Source organism: Pinus tabuliformis, chromosome 5_1, assembly GCF_031772625.1.
Source record: "Pinus tabuliformis cultivar Carrire ecotype Pingquan chromosome 5_1, CPIR1, whole genome shotgun sequence".
NCBI lineage: Eukaryota > Viridiplantae > Streptophyta > Pinopsida > Pinales > Pinaceae > Pinus > Pinus tabuliformis.
Genome location: NC_142305.1, coordinates 291553066 through 291577485, shown reverse-complemented (window position 1 = coordinate 291577485; position 24420 = coordinate 291553066). Strand labels below are relative to the sequence as shown.

The 24420-nt window shown below is 37.1% G+C and overlaps 1 protein-coding gene across 1 annotated transcript in view; it reads left to right on the top strand.

The window, feature by feature from the left end:
- Window positions 1–11979: 11979 nt before the first annotated feature.
- LOC149164491 (uncharacterized) overlaps window positions 11980–24420 on the top strand; it is a 37054-nt gene continuing 24613 nt past the window's right edge. Inside the window, exons 1-3 of the mRNA XM_089429495.1 lie at window positions 11980–12631; window positions 12722–12906; window positions 14311–14366. Of these exons, the coding sequence (XP_089285621.1) occupies window positions 11980–12631; window positions 12722–12906; window positions 14311–14366 (893 nt within the window). The remainder of the gene's footprint in view (window positions 12632–12721; window positions 12907–14310; window positions 14367–24420) is intronic.

Sequence of the window (24420 nt, the reverse complement as noted above, 5' to 3'; positions counted from 1 at the left end):
TGCAGCTGCTCATTAGCTCTTCTGTATGGATTTGGATTTCTAGGGGTGAAAGTATTAGGAACTCTTCCTTTCCCAGGGTGATGCTCAAATTTTAATTTGAATATTTCAGAGGCTAATGTCTCCATCATCTTGGTCATTTTATCTATCTTGGGATCTGAAGATGATGAAGACTCGCCCTTCTGTCTCCTTCTATCAACATTTCCTTTGAGCTTCTCTGAAGCCATGATGTTTGATTCTACTTCCAAGGCTGCATCCTGCATATCAGCCAAAGTGGCACATCGTCTCTCCCTCAACAATAGATAAAAGTCAGAATCAAAGGCACTAACATAGGTGAGTTTAGCAGAGGTAGTGGTGGGTTTTACTTCAGCTAGTATCTTGCTATACATGCGGTTAAACCTCTTATTAAAATCAAACAACAACTCGCCATTTTCCCTCTTTAAGTTCCCAAACTCGGTGTGGTAGTAGAGTAGATCCTTCTTATCCCCCCAATTCTTTAGGAATTCATCATCTAAAGCCTCAATATCTGCTATAGATCTTGGGGTCAGTTCTCTGAACCATTTTCTAGCCTCTCCATCTAGGCTTTGGACAAAGACTCTCATCCACACATTATCTTCACTAATGTCTAGGTTATCAGCATAGCTATAGAATGATTCAATATGTTCTTTAGCTGTAACACCTTTAGTCCCAGTGATGTTAGGCCTATACTTATGATATTCTCCAATAGGCATGGCATTCAAAGGAGTGGGCAGTACTAGAGGTCCATACCAAGTAGCTATGATTCTTTCCATTTTGGTAGGTGCTTATGGACCTGCCATAGCTGTGGTGGCTATAAGGGTACTGGAAGTCTGAATGATAGAGGGTTGAGGGGTTACTGATACGACTAGAGGAGTATGATGGATACGAGGTGAGGTTTCCTTTGGACTTGCAACAAAAGGAGAACCTAAAGAATAAGGAGCTTTATGAATCTCTGAGATTTTCTCTTCACTGCTAGTATTAGATGCTATACTCTCAACATGTATTTGTTCTATTACAGGATTTTCTTGAAGAGATATAGAATATTGTTTAGAGCTACTTGAACCCGATACTCCTTTTTGCAATGCCTTTCTTTCTTTGATGATTTTTTCAGGATCAAATACTGGGTCAGCTTGTGGCTTCTGAGGATTTCTCTAAGTATGCCTCACAAGTTGAGGCAGAACTACGAAGTGGAGTTGCCAAGAGGTTCGTCCTCCAATAGAGTCACCAAATAGACGATTACAACTGAAAAAGTCCCCAGACTTTGTCTATCATCAAAGTTCGATCTGTGTCGTCTCCCAGGGAAGCTAAACTTCAGTTTCCTCTCCCCGGCAATGGTGCCAATTATGTTAACACTCCAGGAAACTCTCCTAGGTTGTAGCTCGAATATGCCTAGTAACATATAATCTTCAATATTGTTCTCTAAACTATTGGAATGGATGATGGTTTGGATCAAGTCAGATAACTGTTTAAACTCTATTTTCACTCAAGACATGAATGAAAACCCTCAGCTTTACAAGGCTTTCGACCACTAATTCTCAATAGTTTATAGATTCAAGGGATAAATGGAGAATATTGACTTTACCAACAAATGCATACATAAACACATATGAATGGCTAGCTACAGAAAGCAGATGAAGCTTGCAAATATAATTTGTAAATGTAGAGATAAGATGACAGTTATCTGGCATTAGACACAGAAGAAAACATGAATAACCTATTCAAGTGCAAGCATAGAATAGAAGAGAAAATGGGAATTGAAAATGTAACAACAAAAGAAGCTTATATTGCTGGAATGAATATGAGAAGCTAGAGGAGTAGAGTCTCCATAGTCTCTAAAAGTTGAACCCCTGTTACTCTGAACTTTCTAATATTAATAGGCCTTTTATAATGCTCTCGAGCCTTCTGAGGCTCGAGAGGTCTCAATCTATCCTTTATGTCTTTTTAACTGTCTGATGCCATGAATAGGCATGCATGGGCTTGGACGTTTCTTCTTCTAACAGCCGAGTAACTGCATTCTGGTAGTTTGTTGCGTTGTCAGGGAGCTCGCTCGTGCTAGCGATGCTCCATCATCCCTTCTATTGGTTTTGCTATGTTGCACTATTGCCTTTCCCATTCCGGCCTTCTATCTCTGTCTCCTGGCCTTTGTTATGTGATGGAATGGGTCTTCGGGCCTTTGAAAGGAAGTCTTCAGGTCTTTGAAATCCTTTCAATGGCCGCTTTCTATTAACATGGTGAAATGCTACAATACTGTGAAATTATGCCTAAAACACTGCTCATCTAAACTTCCAAAGTCCTTAAATATGATCTTTTCTCCCATCGGGTCCTCCTATGATCGCTTATCGCAAGTCCTAATGCCCCTTCCATGGCTTCCCCTTGGATTTAGAAAATACGTTGAAAACATTGAAAATATCACAAAAATGGCTTTATGCGGACTTGAAATAATATACATTAGCCTTAAGGAACCCTTTTCGGTCCGGCTTATCGCATCGGCACTTCATCCCTTTGTATTTCGTTTAATAAACGAAATATGCAAATACAAAGGAAAATTCCTTTTCTACGGATCTCAAAATCTATGCAATGAGGTTTATATAGCCATCGGGTCTAGTTCATCGGATTGCATAAATGTATAACAACCTTGCTCCTTTGCAATGTTCTGACACGATATTGCAATGCGACTCGTCGCAATCGCATATCGCCCAAGCCTGAGGTCTTTCCATATAACATTGGCCTATGCCCCCACCGATTGTGATCCGTCGATATCGGAGATCGTGATATCGCATTGGCCTGGTCCTATCGCGCGTCTGCCTCCAATATCTTCCGACTGCCTTTAGCCGAATGTGATTTGCTGATCAGATCTGGACCGTTGATTGGCCAGATTAGATGGCTTCTGTGCATTTTAGTGTTTATGCCTCCGATACTTGGTTTTTCACTATTTTTTGTGTGTTTTTGCCTCCCGATAGTTCTTTTCCGCCAATCCAAGGGTTCTTCTCCTGCACTGGTTTTGATCTTTGGCATGATTTTACTGGCTTTTGAAGACTTAAAGAGCATATTTGGACCCATTTGGATCAGGATCCGATACTTTTATAGATGCGAGAGTAATACTTTGAAGTCTGGCTTATGGCCAAAGTGGAGCAAAAGGAGATGTGGCCGTCAGAGCTGAAACAGGGGACATTCCTACTAAAAATAGCAGCACTGCACCTTAGGGGCTAACAATACCTTTCTTATATTTGATTACTAAGTGGAACTGCTGCAAAAACCCCATCCATCTATAATTTTGAGACTGCTGCAACTTAGTTTGAGATTGAAGGTACTGAAGTGGCTGATGATCTGTATGAATCACTGTTTCTTTTCCCATTAAATAACGTTTCCATTTTTTAACACTTTCCACTAATGCATATAATTCTTTATCATATGTTGGATAGTTAGAAACTGCTTTAGAAAATGTTTCTGAATGAAAACAAATAGGCTTTCCTTTTTGCAATAACACTACACCCATTGCATACCCACTAGCATTAGTTTATATTTCAAATGGTTGTTGAAGGTCTGGTAAAGCCAAGATTGGAGTTGTCACAATTTTCTACTTTAAAGTATGAAATGCTTTTTTTTTTCTCCTCCCCACTAGAAGGAGACTTTAGAACTTGTTAAAGCATGAAGTTTTTATGCAATAATAGAGAAATGAGAAATAAATTTCCTCCAATAGTGAACTACACCCACAAAACTTCTAACTTTCATCACATTTTGAGGTCTTGGCCACTTAATGATTACATCAATTTTAGATGGACCTTTCTTTAGATGACCTCCTCCAACTATGTAACCAAGATAGACTAAGGATTTTTTCCCAAATTCACACTTACAAAGTTTGAGATATAGTTTCTCTCTTTGCAACACATCAAAAACATGTTTAACAAGCTTTACATGTTCTTCCAAACTTGAACTGAAAATAAGAATATTATCCAGGAAGACTATGACAAACTTATCAAGAAAAGGGCGAAACACATCATTCATCACTCATAAAATTTGTTGGAGTGTTGCATAAACCAAACATCATAATCGACCATTCATAAAGCCCCTTATCTAGTCTTAAATGTAGTTTTCCATATATCATTCTTTGCAATATGAATCTGAAGATAACCACTTATTATATCTAGTTTTGTAAAGTAAACAACATTCTTTAACTGATCAAGAAAATCGTCAATCCTCAGAAGAGGATAGCTATTCTTAATGGTGATTTTATTTAAGGCTCTAAAATCAACACAAATTCTCTAAGTTTCGTCTTTCTTAGGGACTAATATGATCGGTGATCCACATGGAGAAGAGCTAGGTCGAATGAAGCTTTTATGAACCAATTCCTGAATTTGTTTCTTAATTTATTCATTTTCTATGACCGACATACGATACATGCCAATATTCGGAAGAGAGGCATCAGATTGTAATTGAATCTCATGTTGTATTTCTCATTTTGGACGTAGAATTTTTGTTTCTTTAAACACTTATTTATTAGAATCTACTATTTCAACCAATTTGTCCTTAAACTTAGAGTCACACCCTTGGAAAGCATCATACTTATCTTTAGGTTGTTCTTTAATAAACATGAGAACATACTTTTTACTTGAATTTATGGGTCTTTTCATTTGATTTACATTGATTAAATCCAAGTTTCTCTTCATTCTGTATGCCCTCACAATGTATTCAATTCCATGTTGAAATTTGGTACCGGAGGACAGGTGGTTCCCTAAGGCTTTGATCTTTGGCCTAGGGAAAAGTGTCCACAAGAATTTAATTTTTCTCCTAAATTGACATTATAATTTTTATAAAGTAAAATCTAATTTAAAAGTGACTTTAAGTGATAAAGTTACTAAAGTCTAATTTTAAAGTGACTTTAATAAAGTCAATGTAAAATTAGAAAGGAAAAGTGACTTTGGAAATAAATGACTAAGTGGGTCTTTATTAAAGTGGGGTGAATTAAAAAATAGAAAGTGAGATTTAAATGAGCATTTAATCTTAGCCCTAGATCTCAATCTATTTCAGCCATTGGATTTAGGGGTTCCCCAAAAGTCACTTAGGGTTAGATTAAAGGAGGAAAAGGAGGAAAAGGTCATTCATTCTTTCATGAGCAGATTGAGAGAAGGAGAGCAAGAGAGTAAGGGAGATTTCTGGACATGGAGGAGAAGGAGGCAGCAGCTTGGCACACATTCCAAGGCAACAGTTTAGCAAATCCGTACAGCTGAGTTAGCACACAGTGAAAGGCAGACACTGGGCACAATTTTCTAGAAATCCGTACAGCAAGTGCACAGAAATTGAAGAGCAGAAATCCGCACAACAAGTGGTTGTAGCTTGGCATGCAAATCGAGGAAATTCATACAACATATTTATGGCAGATTGCACGCTTTTCTAGGCAGGCCGTACAACAACATTTAAGGCTTAAATTTGGCACAAAAATCGAGGAGATCGTACAACATTTATTGTTGTTCTGTTTTGCTGTTTGCAAGTCATTTCTAGTTGGCTGTGAGGCACAGAAAACGAGATAAGTTGTAAAATTTTCTTGCTGATTTTTTTGCTGAATATTTCTCTTACTGTAAAAGCATTTTTCAGAAATAAGAAGGATCTCTCGAACTGGTTTTCCCCAAGAGTTGTAGGGGGTTTTTCCAGGGTCACCTTGACCAAAAATCATTGTGTTTAAATGTGTTGAATGACTGTTTGTACCTGTTGATTTTATTTATTTATTTATTTTTTATTTATTTTTCTGCATTTTCCAGCATTCTGTAAAATTTCCAGAATTTGTGTTTTCAGCAAAATTTATTTTTTCAGCTGTTGAATGTATGGATATGGGAAAGGGCATTTAACTATTTTGAAGAAATAAGGTGAAACTGAAAACCGGGGTGGGAAATGAGAAATTTTTACATGGTATCGAAGCTTGAGTGCTGAAGTGCAGTTTGGGACAACAAGGAGGAAAATTACAGCCTGTTGATTTTTCACTCAGAAAATTCCAGCAAGTTGATTTTTCACAATCAACAGTTTTATCTTTACTACAACAGTGCTATTTTTGAGTTTTAGGACAGCAGGATGTCATTGGGATTGAGGGTGGAGGATAGGTTGGATGGGCATACAAATTACAGCGTTTGGAAGGAGAGAATGCAGAGTATCTTTGAGGAGGCAGAAGTCTGGGACATTATGGTGCATACTACACAGAACCCTGTTGTTGTGCCTACTGATGCTACTTAGTTGGCTGAATATAATAAAAAGAACAACAAGGGTAAGAGACTGATTCTCGATGGAGTCAAAGACCATTGCATTCCTCATGTGAGAGGAAAGAGAAATGCCCATGAGATGTGGACAACATTGTCCAATCTCTACCAGAGTATCAATGAGAACCGGAAAATGGTCCTAAAAGAGAAGTTGAAGACCTTTAAGATGGGTAATGATAGTGCAGCTGGATATCTCACAAAGATCACTAATGTGAGAGATGAGTTGGCAGCAGTTGGAGAGGACATTCCACCCATTGAGTTGGTGTGGATTGCAGTGAATGGCCTCCCCCATTCATGGATGAACTTTGCTGATGGGGTTTGTGCACGTGAGACCCTTCCCACATGGGAGAGGTTTTGGGATGATTGCATTCAGACAGAGATCAAGAAAGGTAAGCTTGGGGCAGCCAAGCCAGTTGAGCAAGATGAGGATGTAGCACTGTCAGCAGGAGGCAAGAAAGGCAAATGGAAGAAGCAGGCTTCCATAAGCAATGGTGGGGGCAAAGACAAAGGTAAAGGTAAACAGGGTAACACACAGAAGGACTATTCCAAGGTGAAGTGTTGGAATTGTCAAAAGATGGGACACTATGCAGTTGTGTGTCTGGAGAAGAAGAAGAAGAAGGGGAAGAACTAGAGCGTGGCAGCTTCAACAGAGGTTGAGGACTTTGCAGTTCGTTTTGACTGGGGGTTTGGGTTCACTGTGTGTGAGTCCTCTAGTGCAGGATCACCTCCCACACAGGTTCAGAGGGAGCATGCTTTTCCCTCGATTAGCGGAGCATCTTCGGGTATATGGTATGTGGACAGTGGGGCTTCACGTCACATGACAGGAGTTTGTGAGTACTTCTCAGAGCTTTCAGAGAGTGGCACTGATATAGAGGTAGTACTCGGTGATGACAGAGTTGTTAGAGTAGTCGGTGTGGGGACTTTGACATTTCAGAGGGAGTCCAAACCTCCCTTCAAGGTGTCAAATGTTCTTTATAAGCCAGGGATGAGGAAGAACCTCATATCCGTATCAGCTTTGGAGGACAGAGGATATGAGGTACTATTCAGGGGAGGAAAGGAAAAGTGACTTTGGAAATAAATGACTAAGTGGGTCTTTATTAAAGTGGGGTGAATTAAAAAATAGAAAGTAAGATTTAAATGAGCATTTAATCTCAGCCCTAGATATCAATTTATTTCAGTCATTGGATTTAGGGGTTCTCCAAAAGTCACTTAGGGTTAGATTAAAGGAGGAAAAGTAGGAAAAGGTCATTCATTCTTTCATGAGCAGATTGAGAGAAGGAGAGCAAGAGAGCAAGGGAGATTTCTGGACAGGGAGGAGAAGGAGGCAGCAGCTTGGTACACATTCCAAGGTAGCAGTTTAGCAAATCCATACAGCTGAGTTAACACACAGTGAAAGGCAGACATTGGGCGCGATTTTTTAGAAATTTGTACAGCAAGTGCACAAAACTCGAGGAGCAGAAATCCGTATAGCAAGTGGCTGTACCTTGGCATGCAAATCGAGGAAATTCGTATAGTGTATTTATGGCATATTGCACGCTTTTCTAGGCATGCCGTACAACAGCATTTAAGGCTGAAATTTGGCACAGAAATAGAGGAGACCGTACAACATTTATTGCTATTCTGTTTTGTTGTTTGCAAGTCTTTTCCAGTTGGCTGTGAGGCACGGAAACGAGATAAGTTGTAAAATTTTCTTGCTGATTTTTTTGTTGAATATTTATCTTATTGTAAAAGCATTTTTCAAAAATAAGAAGGAGCTCTCGAACTGGTTTTCCCCAAGAGTTGTAGGGGGTTTTTCTAGGGTCACCTTGACAAAAAATCACTGTGTTTAAATGTGTTGAATGGCTGTTTGTACCTGCTGATTTTTTTATTTTATTTTTTTTTTATTTTTTCTGCATTTTCCAGCATTCTGTAAAATTTCCAGAATTTGTGTTTTCAGCAAAATTTATTTTTTCAGCTGTTGAATATATGGATATGGAAAAGGGCATTTAACTATTTTGGAGAAATAAGGTGAAATTGAAAGCCGGGGTGGGAAATGAGAAATTTTTACATTCCATTTTTAAAGAGATGATACTTATTTTCCTTTCTATGAAATATGGAACCTCAATCATAAAGATAAGGACTACCCAGCACAACTCCACATATATCCAAAGGAATCACATCTAGCTCAACTTCATCAACAAAATTAGTAATGTAATTGCAAACCTTAAACAACATTGTTTTGTGACTTGCATCTGAGTGTTTTCTTTCGACCATCCTAAAGGGTATGTTTTTTGATGACTTTTAGTTTCCAATCCCAATTTCCTTACTAGTTCCTTAGATATTATATATTTTTGTGATCCATTATCGAATAATGTATCTATCTTAGCGTGCTTGGAGATAATCCTGATATGAAACAATTCAACCAAGGATAATTTTAGGGGCGAATGTTCGCCCTTTGGCGAAATTAAAGGGTTTTGAATTTTTAGTGGGCGAATATTTTGTATCATAGTACATTTTTATAAATCACCTCAAATAGCCCACCTTATTTTAAGGGAGAGGGTAAAAAAGGTAAATTTAGCCCTTGAAATTAGGACTTACAACCTTCCATTCGCCCATTTTCAAGAATATGTTTTATTTAAGTGAATCCATTCGCCCATTTTCAAGAATAGGTTTTATTTAAGTGAATCCTATGGGCCAAATACCATATTTATAAAAGAGGTATGGTAAATTAATAAAAATATAAATAAATGAGAGGTATGGTAAATAAATAAAACATTTTTTATATTTACTCCATAAGTCACCTTATATACATGTAACAGTGTAAACAAATAAAAATATAAGTAAAGTGGAGGTATGGTAAATAAATAAAACATCTATTTATACTTACTCAAACGGTATGGTAAATAAATAAAAATATAAATAAACTAGACGTATCGTAAATAAATAAAACCTCTTTTTATATTTAGTCCATAACCCTCGTTCTATTTATGAAGGCTCAAGAAAGAGGTTTTATTTAAGTGAATCCTATGGGCCAAATACCATATTTGTAAAAGAGGTATGGTAAATTAATAAAAATATAAATAAACGAGAGGTATGGTGAACAAATAAAACATTTTTTTATATTTACTCCATAAGTCACCTTATATTTACGAACACTCAAAAAATGGGTTATATTTAGGCGAAACCTATGGCAAAAATACTATGGGACAAATACCATGGACTAGATTGTTATCAATACCATGCAAAAAACCATTATTAACCCTAATATTAGAATTAATAAAAATAAAAATGGCACATGGTATTGACCCATGGTATTCACCAAAATGGCACATGGTATTGACCCATGGTATTCACCTGGAATGTAGCCTATTTAAATGGGGGAATTAAACCAGCATGTAGCCTATGCTAAGATTCACTAGGACTTTACAAAGTTTTATTATTTAGTGAAAGACTCGCCAAGATCTTACAAGATTTTATAATTGAGTAAAATATTCGCCATGCCTCATGAGAGATTCGCCAAAAAATTATATATACATATTATATTATTGATAAAATCGCCTTCCATTTTTCCTATATACCATGGAGATTCGCCCATTTATTATATTTATAAATTTAGGGGGGGTTCTTAAAATTTTCCCTGAATTCAACTCTCTTCTTTTCTTCAATCACATCATTAGACTTTGAAGAAGATGTAGAACAAGTAGAACTAGAGCTAGATTCAAAAGGATTACCTACCAAACCCATAGCAGTTATCTTCTTTTCATCACCGAAGTCAGATCCTAAATCTTGTTGGAATGCGACATTACCTTTCATCTCACCCTTATTCTTAAGGGAATTCTTTGGCTTGAGTTCTGGAGGAAGCTTCCAACACTTGAAGTCATCATGTCCAACCCTTTGACAATGAGTACAAGTAGGCCTTTCTCTTTCTTTCTTAGTTGTTGCTGATTTCTTCCCTTTCGACTTGATCTTCCCTTTGCATTCTTTGGAATCTTTTTTCTCTGAATGCTTGAATGATTTCTTTGAAAAGTTTGACTGAAAAGGTTTGCCACCTAATTCAATATGAATGGCTTATACACACACTTCATCAAAGTCAGTTGGATTAAACATAAGCAATGTATGTCGTGAATAAGAATGAAAAATTCCAATATACTTTAAGAAAATATCCCATGTGTTTAATGAAACATTAAGTGCTAATGCCTCTTTCCTAAATTCTTGTTTAAACTCTTACACACTATTTCCTTTACATTGCGTTATATGTTGTCAATCCATTACAACCTATTGCATATATCCTAACGGATATAATTTCTTTGTAAGAGATTTAATAAACTTAGACCATGAAGAGATAATTTTACCTTCATGCTTCAAATCGGATTGAGTTTTACTTTCCCACCAAATCAAAGTTGCTCCCCCCATTCTAAGTGTAGCTAACTGAATTTTTGCAGATTCATCAACAATATTCTAAATTTTACAATACACCTTGAGTTGTTTTATCCAGTTATCTAACTTTTTAGGATTCATTTCACCATCATATATTAGCAATTCAAACTTAACATCAAGCTTCAAAAATGAGATTTCTTTGCTTTTTTTGTGAGCCCGAATCTGAACTAGAATGATAAGAGAATGAGGAGGAAGAAGAAGACGAAGATGGAGGAGCGGAGGTTCATTACCATCAGATTTTTCCTTTCCCTTTTTCACTTTCATGCCTTTAGAAGATGAAGTTGCATCTCTAGTCTTCTTGTCTTCATAAATTTTTGCAGTCATCCTTTTCATATTAAGGAACATCTGCTGAAATTTCTCCTCGCTCTTTGTCTTAGGAGCTTCTCCTTCATTTGAACCTGCCATTTTTTGTTAGACTTTCCTCTTTCCAATCTTTGGATTTATCTCTTCAAGTTTCCCTTCTCCACGTTGTGACCTGGATCTAGTCAACATTCACTTTGGAAAATATCCTACTTATACATGATCAATCTTGCTCTGATACCAAAATATGATCCGTAAACACAAGATTAACTATTTCCTCAATTTCACCAGATATTATTTAAGGTTTCTTTTATGTGAATGAACGAGATAAATTGATTTTTTAAGTTCCTTTAAACATAAACTTGAAATATGAAAATAAGCATAAAAAATAGATAAAATAGGAAGAAAACTCAAGATATTTGATGACGGAGTTCGTCACTCTTGGACTACATCTCTGCATTCACTTCCAAGTGGGTGTCCACTGTATTAGGAATACTCAAAAAGTATCTTTACATAAAATTTATCCATTTTCTACTGTGCATGTAGACACCAATGGCTATTGTCAGAATGAAGGCCTCGGCCTCTACTCTCCAACACAACTTTTTGTTCTCAAAAAGGTGCAAGGATGACCAAGTTATGCCCAAAAATGCATTTACAGGCACCAATAAAACGAGGTTTTGAAACTCACTATACACCTCCTTTTGCACTGGTGCAATGGCATTGTTTTTTATAGGCCCACGGGAGGTCCTTGGGTCAAACCCGCGGGCTTCCTGGGATTCGCATTGCAACTTGACATTACATTACACCCGACACACATTTGAAATGGGTTTTCGTTATAACCAAACTTATATTTTTAACATGTAGTTTCAAATTGTATGTTTTCATTGGATCAGCAGCCCATGGAATATGGTAATAATATATATGGTATTAAAACCATATCATATGGTTTCAACCCTGGGGTGGCCATGGTCTCCCCCCGTCCCCGGTTGTCGCTAATCTTTTTATGGAGGATTTTGAGTCTAGAGCTTTGTCCTCAGCCCGTCTCTTACCAAAGCTTTGGAAGAGATTTGTGGATGACACTGGTGTCGTTTGGTCTCATGGTCATGATGAGTTGGATCTCTTCTTCCGTCATCTCAATGAACAATCCTCTGCCATTAAGTTCACTATGGAAAAGGAAGTCAATGGTTGTCTTCCCTTCCTTGATGTTCTCATCTCTAAGAATAATGATGGTTCCTTCTCCCACCAGGTATTTCGAAAAAAGACTCATACTGATCAATATCTCCACGCCAGCTCTCATCATTTCCCTGCTCAGAAGTTAGGCGTTCTCAACACGCTTGCTACTCGTGCATTAAGAATCTCTGATGAGAAAAACTTGGCAAAGGAGAAGGCTCATCTCCTAGATGTCTTCATTAAAAATGGTTACAGCAGACACCTGGGTCAGAAAGCCTTCCTCAAGGCCCGAAAGGAGCCTTCTGTCCATAGAGATCTTAAAGACCATATCCTGGGGGTACACCTCGCCTACATCCAAGGAACCACTGATAGGATTGCCAGGGTTCTTAAGAATCACAATATTCCCTCGACCTTTAGACCTCTTAACACCATTCGTAGCCCCCTTCGATCTGTTAAAGATCCTGTCGACCGTAAAGACATGAAAGGTGTCTATGTCATTCCCTGTTCCTGTGGGGCCCCATACATTGGTGAAACTAGTCGTTCTATTAATCAGAGGATTAGTGAGCACTCAACAGACTTGAAGCATGGAAGGTCCAAGTACTCAGCCCTTGTAGAGCATGCCGAGAAAACTAAACATCATGTCTGTATCGAGGAGGCTCAAGTTATCGCGAGAGTTGCACAGTTTCACCATCGTAAATTTAGGGAAGCCCTTGAGATCAAGAAAAGACCTATTAAACTCAATAGGGATGACGGCTGGAAGGTTAGTAGTTGTTGGATCCCAACCCTTTTGTCTTAGCCTCTTCTTCATTTTTTCCTTGCCTCGCCCCCCCCTGTTTGTTTAGTTGTCCGTTGTTTTCATATGGTAACAACAGTTTAGTGATAATAATATCATTCTTTTAATAACATTAGTCACTTTATTAATTAATAATAATTAATTATTTACTGTAGACCAGTATTATTAGTGTTAAGTATAATATTAATATTATTTAATAATAGTGAAATTTTACTAGAGAATTAAAGTAATAATGATATCAATTGAGTCTCTTTAAATATAACGAGTATCATCAAACGACAATTAAAATAGTAACAATAGTAATATTATTCATTTAATTAAATTACTCACATTATTAGTAAATTTACCCTAGGCTAAAATTATTAATAATATTAATTTGAAGTTAATATAATAATATTACTATTAATAATATTAATTTAATATAAATTTGAAGTTAATATAATAACATTACTATTGATAATATTAATTTGAAGATTAAAATAAACAAATAAATAAATAAATATTACCCTAGTCTATTATTAGATTAATAATATTTATTTGAGAAGTTAATAATTGGAATAATATTATAAAATTAAACTGTGGTCTCTTTTAATAGGATTTACCATAAGATTAGAAAATATAATATTATTTGAATAATTTATTTAACAAACCTTGACCCTTTCCACCTGGGCCTAGGTCTAATATAGTTGTTAGGAGTCTTTTTAACCGTTGCCCGGTCAAATATAGTCGTTGAAGGACCTGCATTCCCTATTTAACTGATCACTTAGATTTGTTCCTCAACTTGTCGTGACGATGAACCACACTAGTTGGTACGAAATGCGTCAACAAATGATTCTCTATGCGATTTTGCCGAAATTATTCTCACAATCAAGTATGGATCACAAAGGTCTAAACTCTTTAATCTTTCATATTTTACGAGTCTAAAAAGAGCTTAAAAGAGACTCGTTTTTTAGGAACGAGTGATGTTTTCGGGTAGCAACTGGTTCCAGGTAAGTTTGGAACTTCTCAAACACGGAAATGTAAAGAGGGTGGCTAATAGAATCACTCATCGTAGTTGTTCCTCAAAAGGGTAAACAATCAAGTGGAAGCGTATGATCAGCCAAAAGAATGGAGGTGATGGTAAGAACACAACCAAGGCTCAAAAGGCTGATAGCAAGGCAATCACAAAGGTTATTTACCGAGGGTGGATTCATTTTTTAATGAGCTTGAATCGAAAGAAACTATGCTCAGTGGTGGGTTTATTTTTTAACGAGCTTGAACCTTGCGGAAACATTTCTCATGCCAGTCGTTTTAAAGATGTCTCTCATTAGTAGGTTCATTTTTTAGTGAGCTTGCACCATGCGAAACTTTGCTCATTGCCTTTTTATGCAGGCTAGAAACGACCAAACTACAGAGCTAACTACACTAACAGCTAAAGAACTACTGAGGTTAGGTAGGATAGTTTTGTCTTTCACCTAGATAAAACATTTCCTTTGCTTTGCCTGCGCGCCATCGACAAAGGTGAATGGTGGATCAGACCATTCACCTCACCTAAGCAGTTGAACTAAAAGCTAACCTAAAACACTACATGGCTAGAATGAAATTGGTCACTTTTCACTTGCATAAAAAGGTTTGCATGCCCCTAGGTGTTGAGAAAATGAAAATTTCCAGGTTACCTTATGGAAGTCCCTGCATTTAAGCAGGATTGTTTTGTCTGCGGAGCAGACAAGACACTTCCTTGGCTCTATCCATTGAAATAGACAAAGGTGAATGGTGTGAGCTTCCAATCACATAACGTGCAAGGAGATAATTGTTTCAGACTAATCCCATATCCTACACGGAAATGGTGTTTCAGACCGGTCATATAACCTACAAGGAAATCTGTTTTTTCAGCTGGGTTCGCCTGCCGAAGCAGACCAGGGTGCATGCCCCCTAAGCTTCGTTACATTCACCAGACTACTCATGGTAATTAGGTGGATGAACTAGAGGTTTAAGAGACATTATTGACGTAAAGAGACCATTTAGGGATGATTTTTGACCCGTAGCTGCATTCGAATCGAGAAATGAAAGCTGGTCGATAAGTTGCACCACTCTGCCTTCATGCGGGAAACACATCACTCGAAAGAGTGTGGAAACAATAGCTCCCATGCTGTAAACGTAGTCACGCCCAAGGAGTAGATTATAATCTAGTGGCCCTTGGACTACCATCACATTCAAGTGAACGATTTTCCTTTTCAGAGTTATAGGCAACTTTGGAAGGATCCGTAATGGTTGACTGGTTCCTTTGTTGAAGCTTGACAAATTTTTATTCTCTGGCAAAAGCGATGGCGAACCAAGCGCTTTCCAAGAAGTTGAGGAAAGGATACTCACGGAAGCCCCTTCATCTATGATAGTGCCAGACACGTTCATTTTGTAAACTTGTACTATGATTCGGAATGGTAAATTAGATGGAAGGCAGGGTCCCTCTAGTTGATTCCAATCAAAGAAAATGACTAGATTGCTTGGAGGGGGTACCGAATAAATGGTTGGATGAACCTATTGAAATGGAGAATTTTCCTCCTGTTGTAAAGGAATGGATAGATTGCCCACATGTTTATCAGACTCTGTGTTAACAAAAAAAAATTCAACGGTGTCGTTCTCATTCTCTTTGGAAATTGTATCATCCTAAGGTAGACCTTCTGAAGGAAAGACTGGATCGACTACCATCTCAACCTATTGACTTTGGTCCAGTACAGAGTCTGAAGGTTTACCTTCAACGATAGGCGTTTCGACCGACAATTGAGTTATGTCAGTCGGATTTTCAACTAGCGATGGACTTGGCAAGAGTTTCTTGTATCGAGGCGGAAGTCGTTGCGGTGAAGCAGGACGGTTATCCAAGACACTTTTGGCTTCGTCTAGAAAAGGACAACGATGAAGGGCATGATCGCCTTCACACAACCTACATGGAAATCTGAACTTTCCTTTTTTTCCATTGACTTCATTTTCACTAGTCGATGGTGTGCTCTCAACATGATCGACAAAGGTTGATGACACTGGACGGTGCAAACGGGGAGACCATTCTCTCAAGATCTGCGAAATGCAAGGAAAATATCGATAAAAGTGGTTTACTCTACAAATTGTGCATGGATATTTGGGTTTGGAAGGTTCAATGTGCGGATTTTCACTGGATGATGCATGGTTACCCTCTTGCTTGACTGGCTTCTTCTTCTTCTTCTCCTTCCCTTTCTTCTTCTTCTCAGTTACTTGGTTTTTAGTATCACTAGTTTCACCAAGTGAAGAGGAAGAAGGAGAGGGAGAAACAAACGAAGTAGAAGGTGAGGGGACAACTTTGGCATCATTTGGTTGCTGATTCAATTGCTGAGGAATCATGGTGTTTTGAACGACAGAGGTTGAGAATAGCCATACCGACAGGCCAATTGTGATTCCTGGAAGGGACAATGTAGCCATATATGGAGCTCCAATATCTTTCCAAGAAGAGAAAGGACTAGGATTCCCCCCAAGGGGAAATCCTTGATTGGTGGGCTCCATTACTTCAACCTAAGATCAATGAAGGAGTAGGGATGTTATTCCGAATTAAGTAAATTTTATGACGCTTTAACACAAGTTTGCTTTTTCAATTTTTAAGAGTCGAGAAAAAGCGAAAGATGACTCTAGTCGCCTTCAATTTTTAATGAGCCTGAAGTGACAAGTGCTCAGATGGACCTTTTCTTTTAAGGAGTCGAAAAGGAATGAAAGTGAGTACTCTGGAAATCGAGATAGAGGGATTACCAAACCAATCAAAAAACTACAATATACACCTTGGTGGTAAATTAATGAGAAACTACCAAGGATTTTACATACGACAGTCAATCTTCTTGAATGCTGTGTTCAGTGCATTGCAATTGATAGGGCGGAAAACACGATTTCCTAAGGATAAAGGATATCAGCCTATTGTGGTCTCCCAATATATACTCAATGGTACGGGGAGCACAAGTCTGTACTGGCACTTTTCATATCAAAGAGGAGGAACCACCCAACCTTCGATGAAAATGATAGTTTCCAGGTTTTACGACGCCAGAATACGTCTCTAGCCTAGACCTCTAGATGTGTTGCGTTAGGTTCCAAAGCATTTTTACGTTGATTGAGGTTTATTTTAGAGTTGATCTTTTTTATAAGTTTTCCTTTCAAGGTTCACCGTGTGATGTAGATGTGAAATTCCTAAACATGCAATCTAAAATGATAAACAATCATTTGTTTTCTTTTAGTAATGAAACTCCTAGCTACTAAGGAAAGAAGACTACGATTCTTTCAATCGAGAGCAGAGAGCACACACTAAATGTAGTTTTCCTAAATCATTTTCCGCATGTAGTCTAAATGCAAATGCACATGCATGTATTTGTTTTTTCGTTTCCTTAATGTGAGAATGCCAGAAAGGAAAACTAGGTACAGATCTGAATTATTTTCTTCAAAGCGACACTTCAAAGATTTGTCTTCAAAATGAAAGGAAGACTAAGACGACACTTTTAATTTCAAATGGAAAACTACTTTCGACACTTCAAATATTGACAATTCAAATCAAATAAAATGGAAAAATACAATTGACTATATAGAAGAGGAAGACTTTACGACACTCTTCTTCTCGACTCACAATGAAAATTACGACACTTCTTTGCATCAAAAACGACAGTTTGATTAAGCTACTCTTGACAAAGGAGGACTGTAAATGATGAAAAATACATAAAAATATTCAAAAATCCTGATCAATGGAGGCTAAATAATGTGAAGGAAGGAGGCTTCAGCAATGATACACTGATCATAAGCAGCAAAACTACTGAATAGAGCTGAAAATAGGGAGGAAAAAACCAAATTCCAAAGAGAGAAACAGTATCATTCAGTCATCGCCCTTGTCCTTAAGGGAAACAAGGATGCATCTCACCTGCAAAACATGGGAGGTGTAATGCATACAGGCTACCAGTTACAGACAGTGCGATGGAATAGGGAACGAAATTGAGTTTGGTTTTCACTCAAAATTTGCAACTAAGTTTAGTGATTTAGGCTGAGCTATGATAGACAGCAAAAACAAAGTACAGTGGTATGATCTTATGAGGTTATTGAGCTACCACAAGGGCACTTAGGATGTTTGCAAGTTAGATGTTCAGTTCATAAACCAACTTGGAGATTGACTGAAGTAGCATTGATCTACTTAGCACTTGCATAGCAAGGGCAGTTTGAAGGCCAACTGGCTTAACTTCAGGCTCTGTTTGTAGTTTATAAAGCAAACAATAGTAACAAACAAACAAACTGTTCACTCCCCAGTGGAGTCGCCATTTTGTTTTCAGGAAAACTAGTGTCTTTTCGATTTGCTAGTCCCACTAAGACAGGTAGCTATCTTAGAAACAAACAATTCAAAGCGCTTCAAGATCTCCTTTATGTATGATAGGTAAGAGAGAAGCAAAGAGGACCAACCGGTATCTTCCGTTCGGCTCCTTGCTTGTTTCCTCTCTCCCTTGATAGAACTCGCCACTCTTCTCCTACTTGTCTCGCTTTAGAGAATACCTGTAGAGGCAAAGCAACAAAACACTATCAAAGCATCTCGATCTATGATATCATAAACAATCCAGAATCAGAAATACATTGACCATATAATTGCATCTACAAATAACAAGATTCACAAATACATGATTATATGGAGGAAAAATCAAAGAACTTTATTGATAGTAGAAATAGAAGAGAGGATTACAACCCAGCTGTCTGATCCAGCATCATCCTCCCATCATGAAAGCCCTCTTCACCTCATGAAAGGCAAGATCACCCAACAATACAATGTCTATTCTCAAAGAGAAACCAACAGCACTTCCTTACAAATTACAAAATTCTAGCCTCTAGATATCTCAGATGAGGGATCCATTTATAGATGTTTGCAAAGGGTGTGATTTAGCTCTGGGATTTTGATTAGTGTCATTCCACTGATAGTTCTTGCTTCCACTTGGAGATTTCTTTGATCTCTTACTCATCCCTGGGTGAATTCAGAGAGGCAAGTGTCATACGAGAAGTTTCTAGAAGATTCCCTGGGCATCCACTTAGCAAACTATCTCTGTCATTTATCCATTGTCGCTCATTGCACCCTACAGAATGCCTTTTCAGTATGCATCACACTTCCCGTGTGTAGTAGGTGAGATGCATCGCACCCTGACCATGGAGTAGTCAGTGTGGTCCAGTTTTGGCCAGTTTTGAGTGGTTTTTCAGGTGGAACTTCAGGGGAATGATGTAATCAGTTGACCATGATCCTTTAGGGTATGAAACAAAACTTTTAGGGGTTAAAGAGCCCTTGGTTTATCGACATATATGATTGGGGCTGAAGTGCCCAAATATGTCCATAACAGTGCTACAAGCCTGTTATAGGTGCTACTACAAGAGGGCCTGTAATGATATATGAGGGGTTATGAGAGCCTTTTTAGGGTGAAAATGACGTCTTGAGGGCATGAATAGGTGGATGGAGGTTACAGAGAATGAATGAACGTTGGGTTGAGCCCCTAGCCATTACCAAGACCTCACAAAGGTTTGTCTTGCACCAGGGTGAATCCTCATGGTGTCCTAAATTTACTAGGCAGAGCAACAGTGGAAGCAACGTTTTGGGACAAAATTGAGGGATGGAAAGAGAATATGGAGGAGTCCAAGATGGAGGTGAAAGAAATTCACTTCCATGCATATTTAACACAGCCCTACAACCATCCATGTGCATATATCCATTTATCATTAACAGACTAATATAAACTATGATGGAAAAGATGAATTGAATTTGAATAAAATCTATTTTATGCCATAACACTAATATGATCACTGAATTGAATTCTAGGCCACATAAATCAAACGTGAATAATAAAAGCGAACATTAATCTATTTCCAAGAAATCATAAACACAACATTTTTGTACTAAGGTTGTGAATCCTTCCAACCATTCTCCCACGAGAGAGGTGATGCAGAAGCTTGAAAACACAGGTTTTTTTAGCTTAACCTCTACTGAAATGAAAGAAAGTTATGAAATGATTGGAATCAAGAACAAAACAAAAGTAAAAAAGATGGACCAAAGCCTCTAGGTTGGGCCCAAACCTAAGGGTATCAGCCCTCTGAAACTAAGTTAGATGCAACTTAATAGCCAATTTCTCATTATCAAAAAATAAAAGTCTCATACATCACATAAAAGTTCAAAATGACAATGTCAAGCTCTGAGCTCAATAACTACACCTATATGATTCAAAACTTTGAATCCTAATGAGATTTTCATCTTGTTTATTTCTACAAAAGGGTAGCTAATAGAACCTCCCTTGAAACTACTAGTTATTCCCTCCTTGATCTCGGAAATGGTGGATATGGTCCCTCTTAAGCTTCACTTGTACTAGGAGTTACTTAGATGCCAATGAATTGGAATTGGGGAGAGAGGACGTTGTGATCCCAAGCTGAGTTAAAGATTTAAGGAGGTGGGAAAGCCCCTAGATCCTCGCATGGTTGTCTCCATCAATCCCTTTCATAGTAAATGCCTAAAAAAAGCTTCATTTTCCTACAATTAAACCACATTAGGCAACATACTATGATAAACACCTTTTACTCTTATTACTAAGCATAATATAACCACAAATATGAATGAATGTGAGAAAATGATAGTTTTAAGGCTGGAGGATGGCATGATGATCTTCAATATATATCTATTGATTGGATTCATCAAGAAGATTGAAATAATGATGTATCTTTCCTCTCTTCATTCATGAGCTCAAAAAGGCCATTTTAATTTTTCCCATTATACAACTCTTTGCATTTCATTATCCTTGGGAATTGTTAGCCCCCCAATTTTTTTAATGCAATTTTAAGTCCCTAAAATCAATCAAAACATATCTCATTCCATCTAGGATCCCCCTAAAATGAATCACGACAACTCTAGTGCCATGTAGGAGGTTACCCATTATCACCATACCACTCTCTTTTCACTTTATATTTGTTGTAGGCTTCTCGTACATGATTAATCCATAAATTTCCACGGATATTCCATTGGAAATTTATTCATAATAGATACTATAAACTATACATAAAAATCTAAAATATACACTATGAAGGGTTATTTCTCTTTAGAAATTAGAATTCTAGATCAATAAATAATTTTTTATTGCGTAGGGATGCAAATTATCATTATGCAAAAAAGTAGAGAAAAACAAAATAAAAGCTCACAAATGAAAATTTAACAAAGGTATAACCTGGAAAACTATTGACATTATATATGGCATCTTGGAATGTTAAAATTGATGTCAACCTAATGGTGGATCATGGTTGTGATGATTTGTTGATTGTAGGTTGCCAAAATGAAGTGTTGTATAGGTTTGATGGGATGTACATGTGGTACAAAGATGACTTGATGAAATGGAAGTGATTTGGTTTAGATAATAATGAAGTTTCCATGATTAACAGGAGAGACGCAAGAAACCCTTTGTCACATGGCACGACTACCCTAATGCCTCAGGCTTGCCACATTCTAAGGGCATCAATTGTTGCAAGGTGCCCAACCAAAGGCCATGACACTTCATGTAAGTGGAAAATCATAAAAACCTCAGGATATACTAATGATCTTCCCATGGAACTATTTTTATCGATTTGATCATAGGTGGTCCTGGTGTGAGTGTAATGGTTTTTAATCATGGGTTAATTTAGTCATCATTAACGTGTGGATTTCCTCACACGCAAATGGAGAAAATTATTGGTAGATTGGTTGAGGAGTTTAATGCATGGCTTTGGTCCTTATTAATGCTCTAATCTAGTCATAGAAAGTAATGGCTTGAAGTGGTCTTGTTTTGGTGTAAACACATCCACTAATTTGGTAATGATTTAGTGGTTGATGTTGGTCCATTGAGAGAGTTTTGGGCATTGTTGTTAAATTCCATTTTCATGGATTGGTTAAAGGTTGGACATGGAGCAATTTATATTTGATGAAAACTATTGTAGCAATGTACTACAATGGAGTACCCATGTGCATAACATGTGAACCTTTCTATATTAGATGCAGTGTACTTTTATTAATCATGTAGTGTAGGAGTGATATAATCTATGTGTGTTGAAATTGAGTGAGATATTTCTAAAAAAGAGCATACATTTGTGCATTTTCTTGAAAATTTGGTGTTTTATATATATATATATATATATATATATATATATATATATATATATATCTATACATACATACATATCAAGGTAATCTATGTAATGGTCTTAGGAGGAAAAATTATAGAGTGATTGGTTTTGGGCTAATCATTGAGTGATTGAATGTGGAATATTTGAATGATGTTGTGGATACAAAAGAGCCATGAGTGCATGGGTTAATGATGAAAATTTAGGTTTGAGTAGAGAGACTGAGATAGTGTCTGAGATTGATTAAGAGTTCAAAGGAAGAGTTTGGAAGGGATTTTATTTGTAATGACAAAGGAATGAGTTATTGGTGTGAATGGAAAGCGAATGAAATGTTAGATCATGGTTTTTAGATGTGGAATGTTGATTGCTACCAGAATACTAGAGATTTTTCATTAAGTATGATGTTGTTATGTCGTGTATTACTAACATCAGTTGTGTAGGGGCCAGAGATCGGTTGTAGAGGTTATATTGTTATAGCTTTTGTCATGGGATAAATTTAATGCATGTCTTATATTTCATATTGAAGCACTCTAAAATTGAGTGTAAATTCAAAGTTTGATGTATTTTCTCGAGGGCACAATATTAAGTCATTGTTTAGATGTTGTTAGGATGTCTAGGTTATAGTGAGTTTTCCACTATTGTTATATGTGTGCAAAAAAGAATTGTGAGAAGTGTCTTGTTGGTCTAAGATGGTATGCATGAATAGTTTGGTATGGTAATTTTGCCTTGGCTAAGTACAATGATAGTATCTTGCGGTTGAGGGAAGATTGTCTTGATATAGAGTTATTGATGAGGGGTTTGTTGATATGCTATTGAGTTATGGCTTGATGTTGATGTAGTGAAAAAATAGGTTATCTTGATGTATTTGTTGACTTGAGTTGTTGAGGGAATTTGGGTTGTAGAGAGATATTTAAGTATGTTGTTTCTAGGTCTGGAATGAAAATGTATGAAAGGGTGGTTGATAGTGATCGAACAGTTTGGGGCCTCTGGTAAGTCATGGCTTACCAAGATAGGGAGTTGGGGCTTCTTAGATGGTAGTGGCCAGCAAATCGTTACACAAAGTAGGGGCTTCCTAGCTGATAGTGGCCAACAAAAAATTACATAGGGAGTAGGGGCTTCCTAGTTGGTAGGGTCCAACCAAACTATGTAAATTAATTTGAGTGGAGATTTAATAGAATAAGAGAGGCAATGCAATAGAAGGGTGTTTTTTCTCCCCTTAAGGGTTTCCTCTAGAAATATTTACATCCTTTGTGTATGATTATTTTGATTCTTGTATGTTATGCCATGTTTCTATTTTTATATCTTGATGAATGTTTAAAAGGGTGAAATCTTTAATAATTGTATCACTAATTCACCCCCCGCTCTCAATAGTGACTCTTTTACCAATAGAAACCCTTTCAAGGGAAAACTCAATTCGACGGTGAGGTTTCCTTTCTCTCCTTATCTAAATAGAAAATGGGTGTGATTACAAAGAATTAAGGTCTACATCATGTGGGCTACTATAGTGAACAATTCCTCTATATGTAGTGGTTTTTCTTTGGACTAGATGGCTTTAAGGACTAGGAATGGTGCTAGTTGTGTGTAGCACATAAAGCACCAAAGAATGTAGGGTTGAGGAATGTTATTAAAGATCAAAGGACTTCCTTTTGTTTTGCAAACCAACATGTTTCTTTTGTGAATGTGAGCCTATATGTGTGAGAAGGACAATGGTCTTCACGTCTGGTGTTAAAATTTGTTCTAAAGATGTGTGTGTAAAATACCCTCGAGTTAAGCTTTCCTCAAGCAATCAATATTTGGCACAGGGCTCGCTAGTTGTGAGAATTGTCTTTTCCCGATTCAGCCTATGTTGGGGTGGAATGTGGCTAATCCTACTATCGTTTTAAATATTTTTTTGGCTATAATAGATAAATACTTCTTTCTATGTTAATTATATTTTTGGCATATATGATTTAGTGACAGGTATGATTATTTTTTGTTGTTATATCATTTAATTTGTCAATCATAGTTCTGGTTGTAATAGTAAAGTTTGAAATCAAATAAGTGTAGTGGGTTTGATTCACTAGGCTATGGAATTTAAATAAATTTGGATGCATGGGAAATGCATGAAAATCTTAGTGTTGCATGCCTTCCCCATTAATTCCATGTTGCATTTTCTTTAATTTACCCCATAGGTTATAAGTCCCAATTTTTTCCTCTAACTTAAATAATCTAAGGAAGATTTTTGGGGCAATTCTTAGAGTTTAAAGGTCCAAGCCAAAAATGTGATTTTCAGGGTGAATAGGTCATCTTGGCATTTTTTTATAACTTTTTTGGAAGGTTTCAGATGTTGAAACTTGGACAATATTGAAGCGA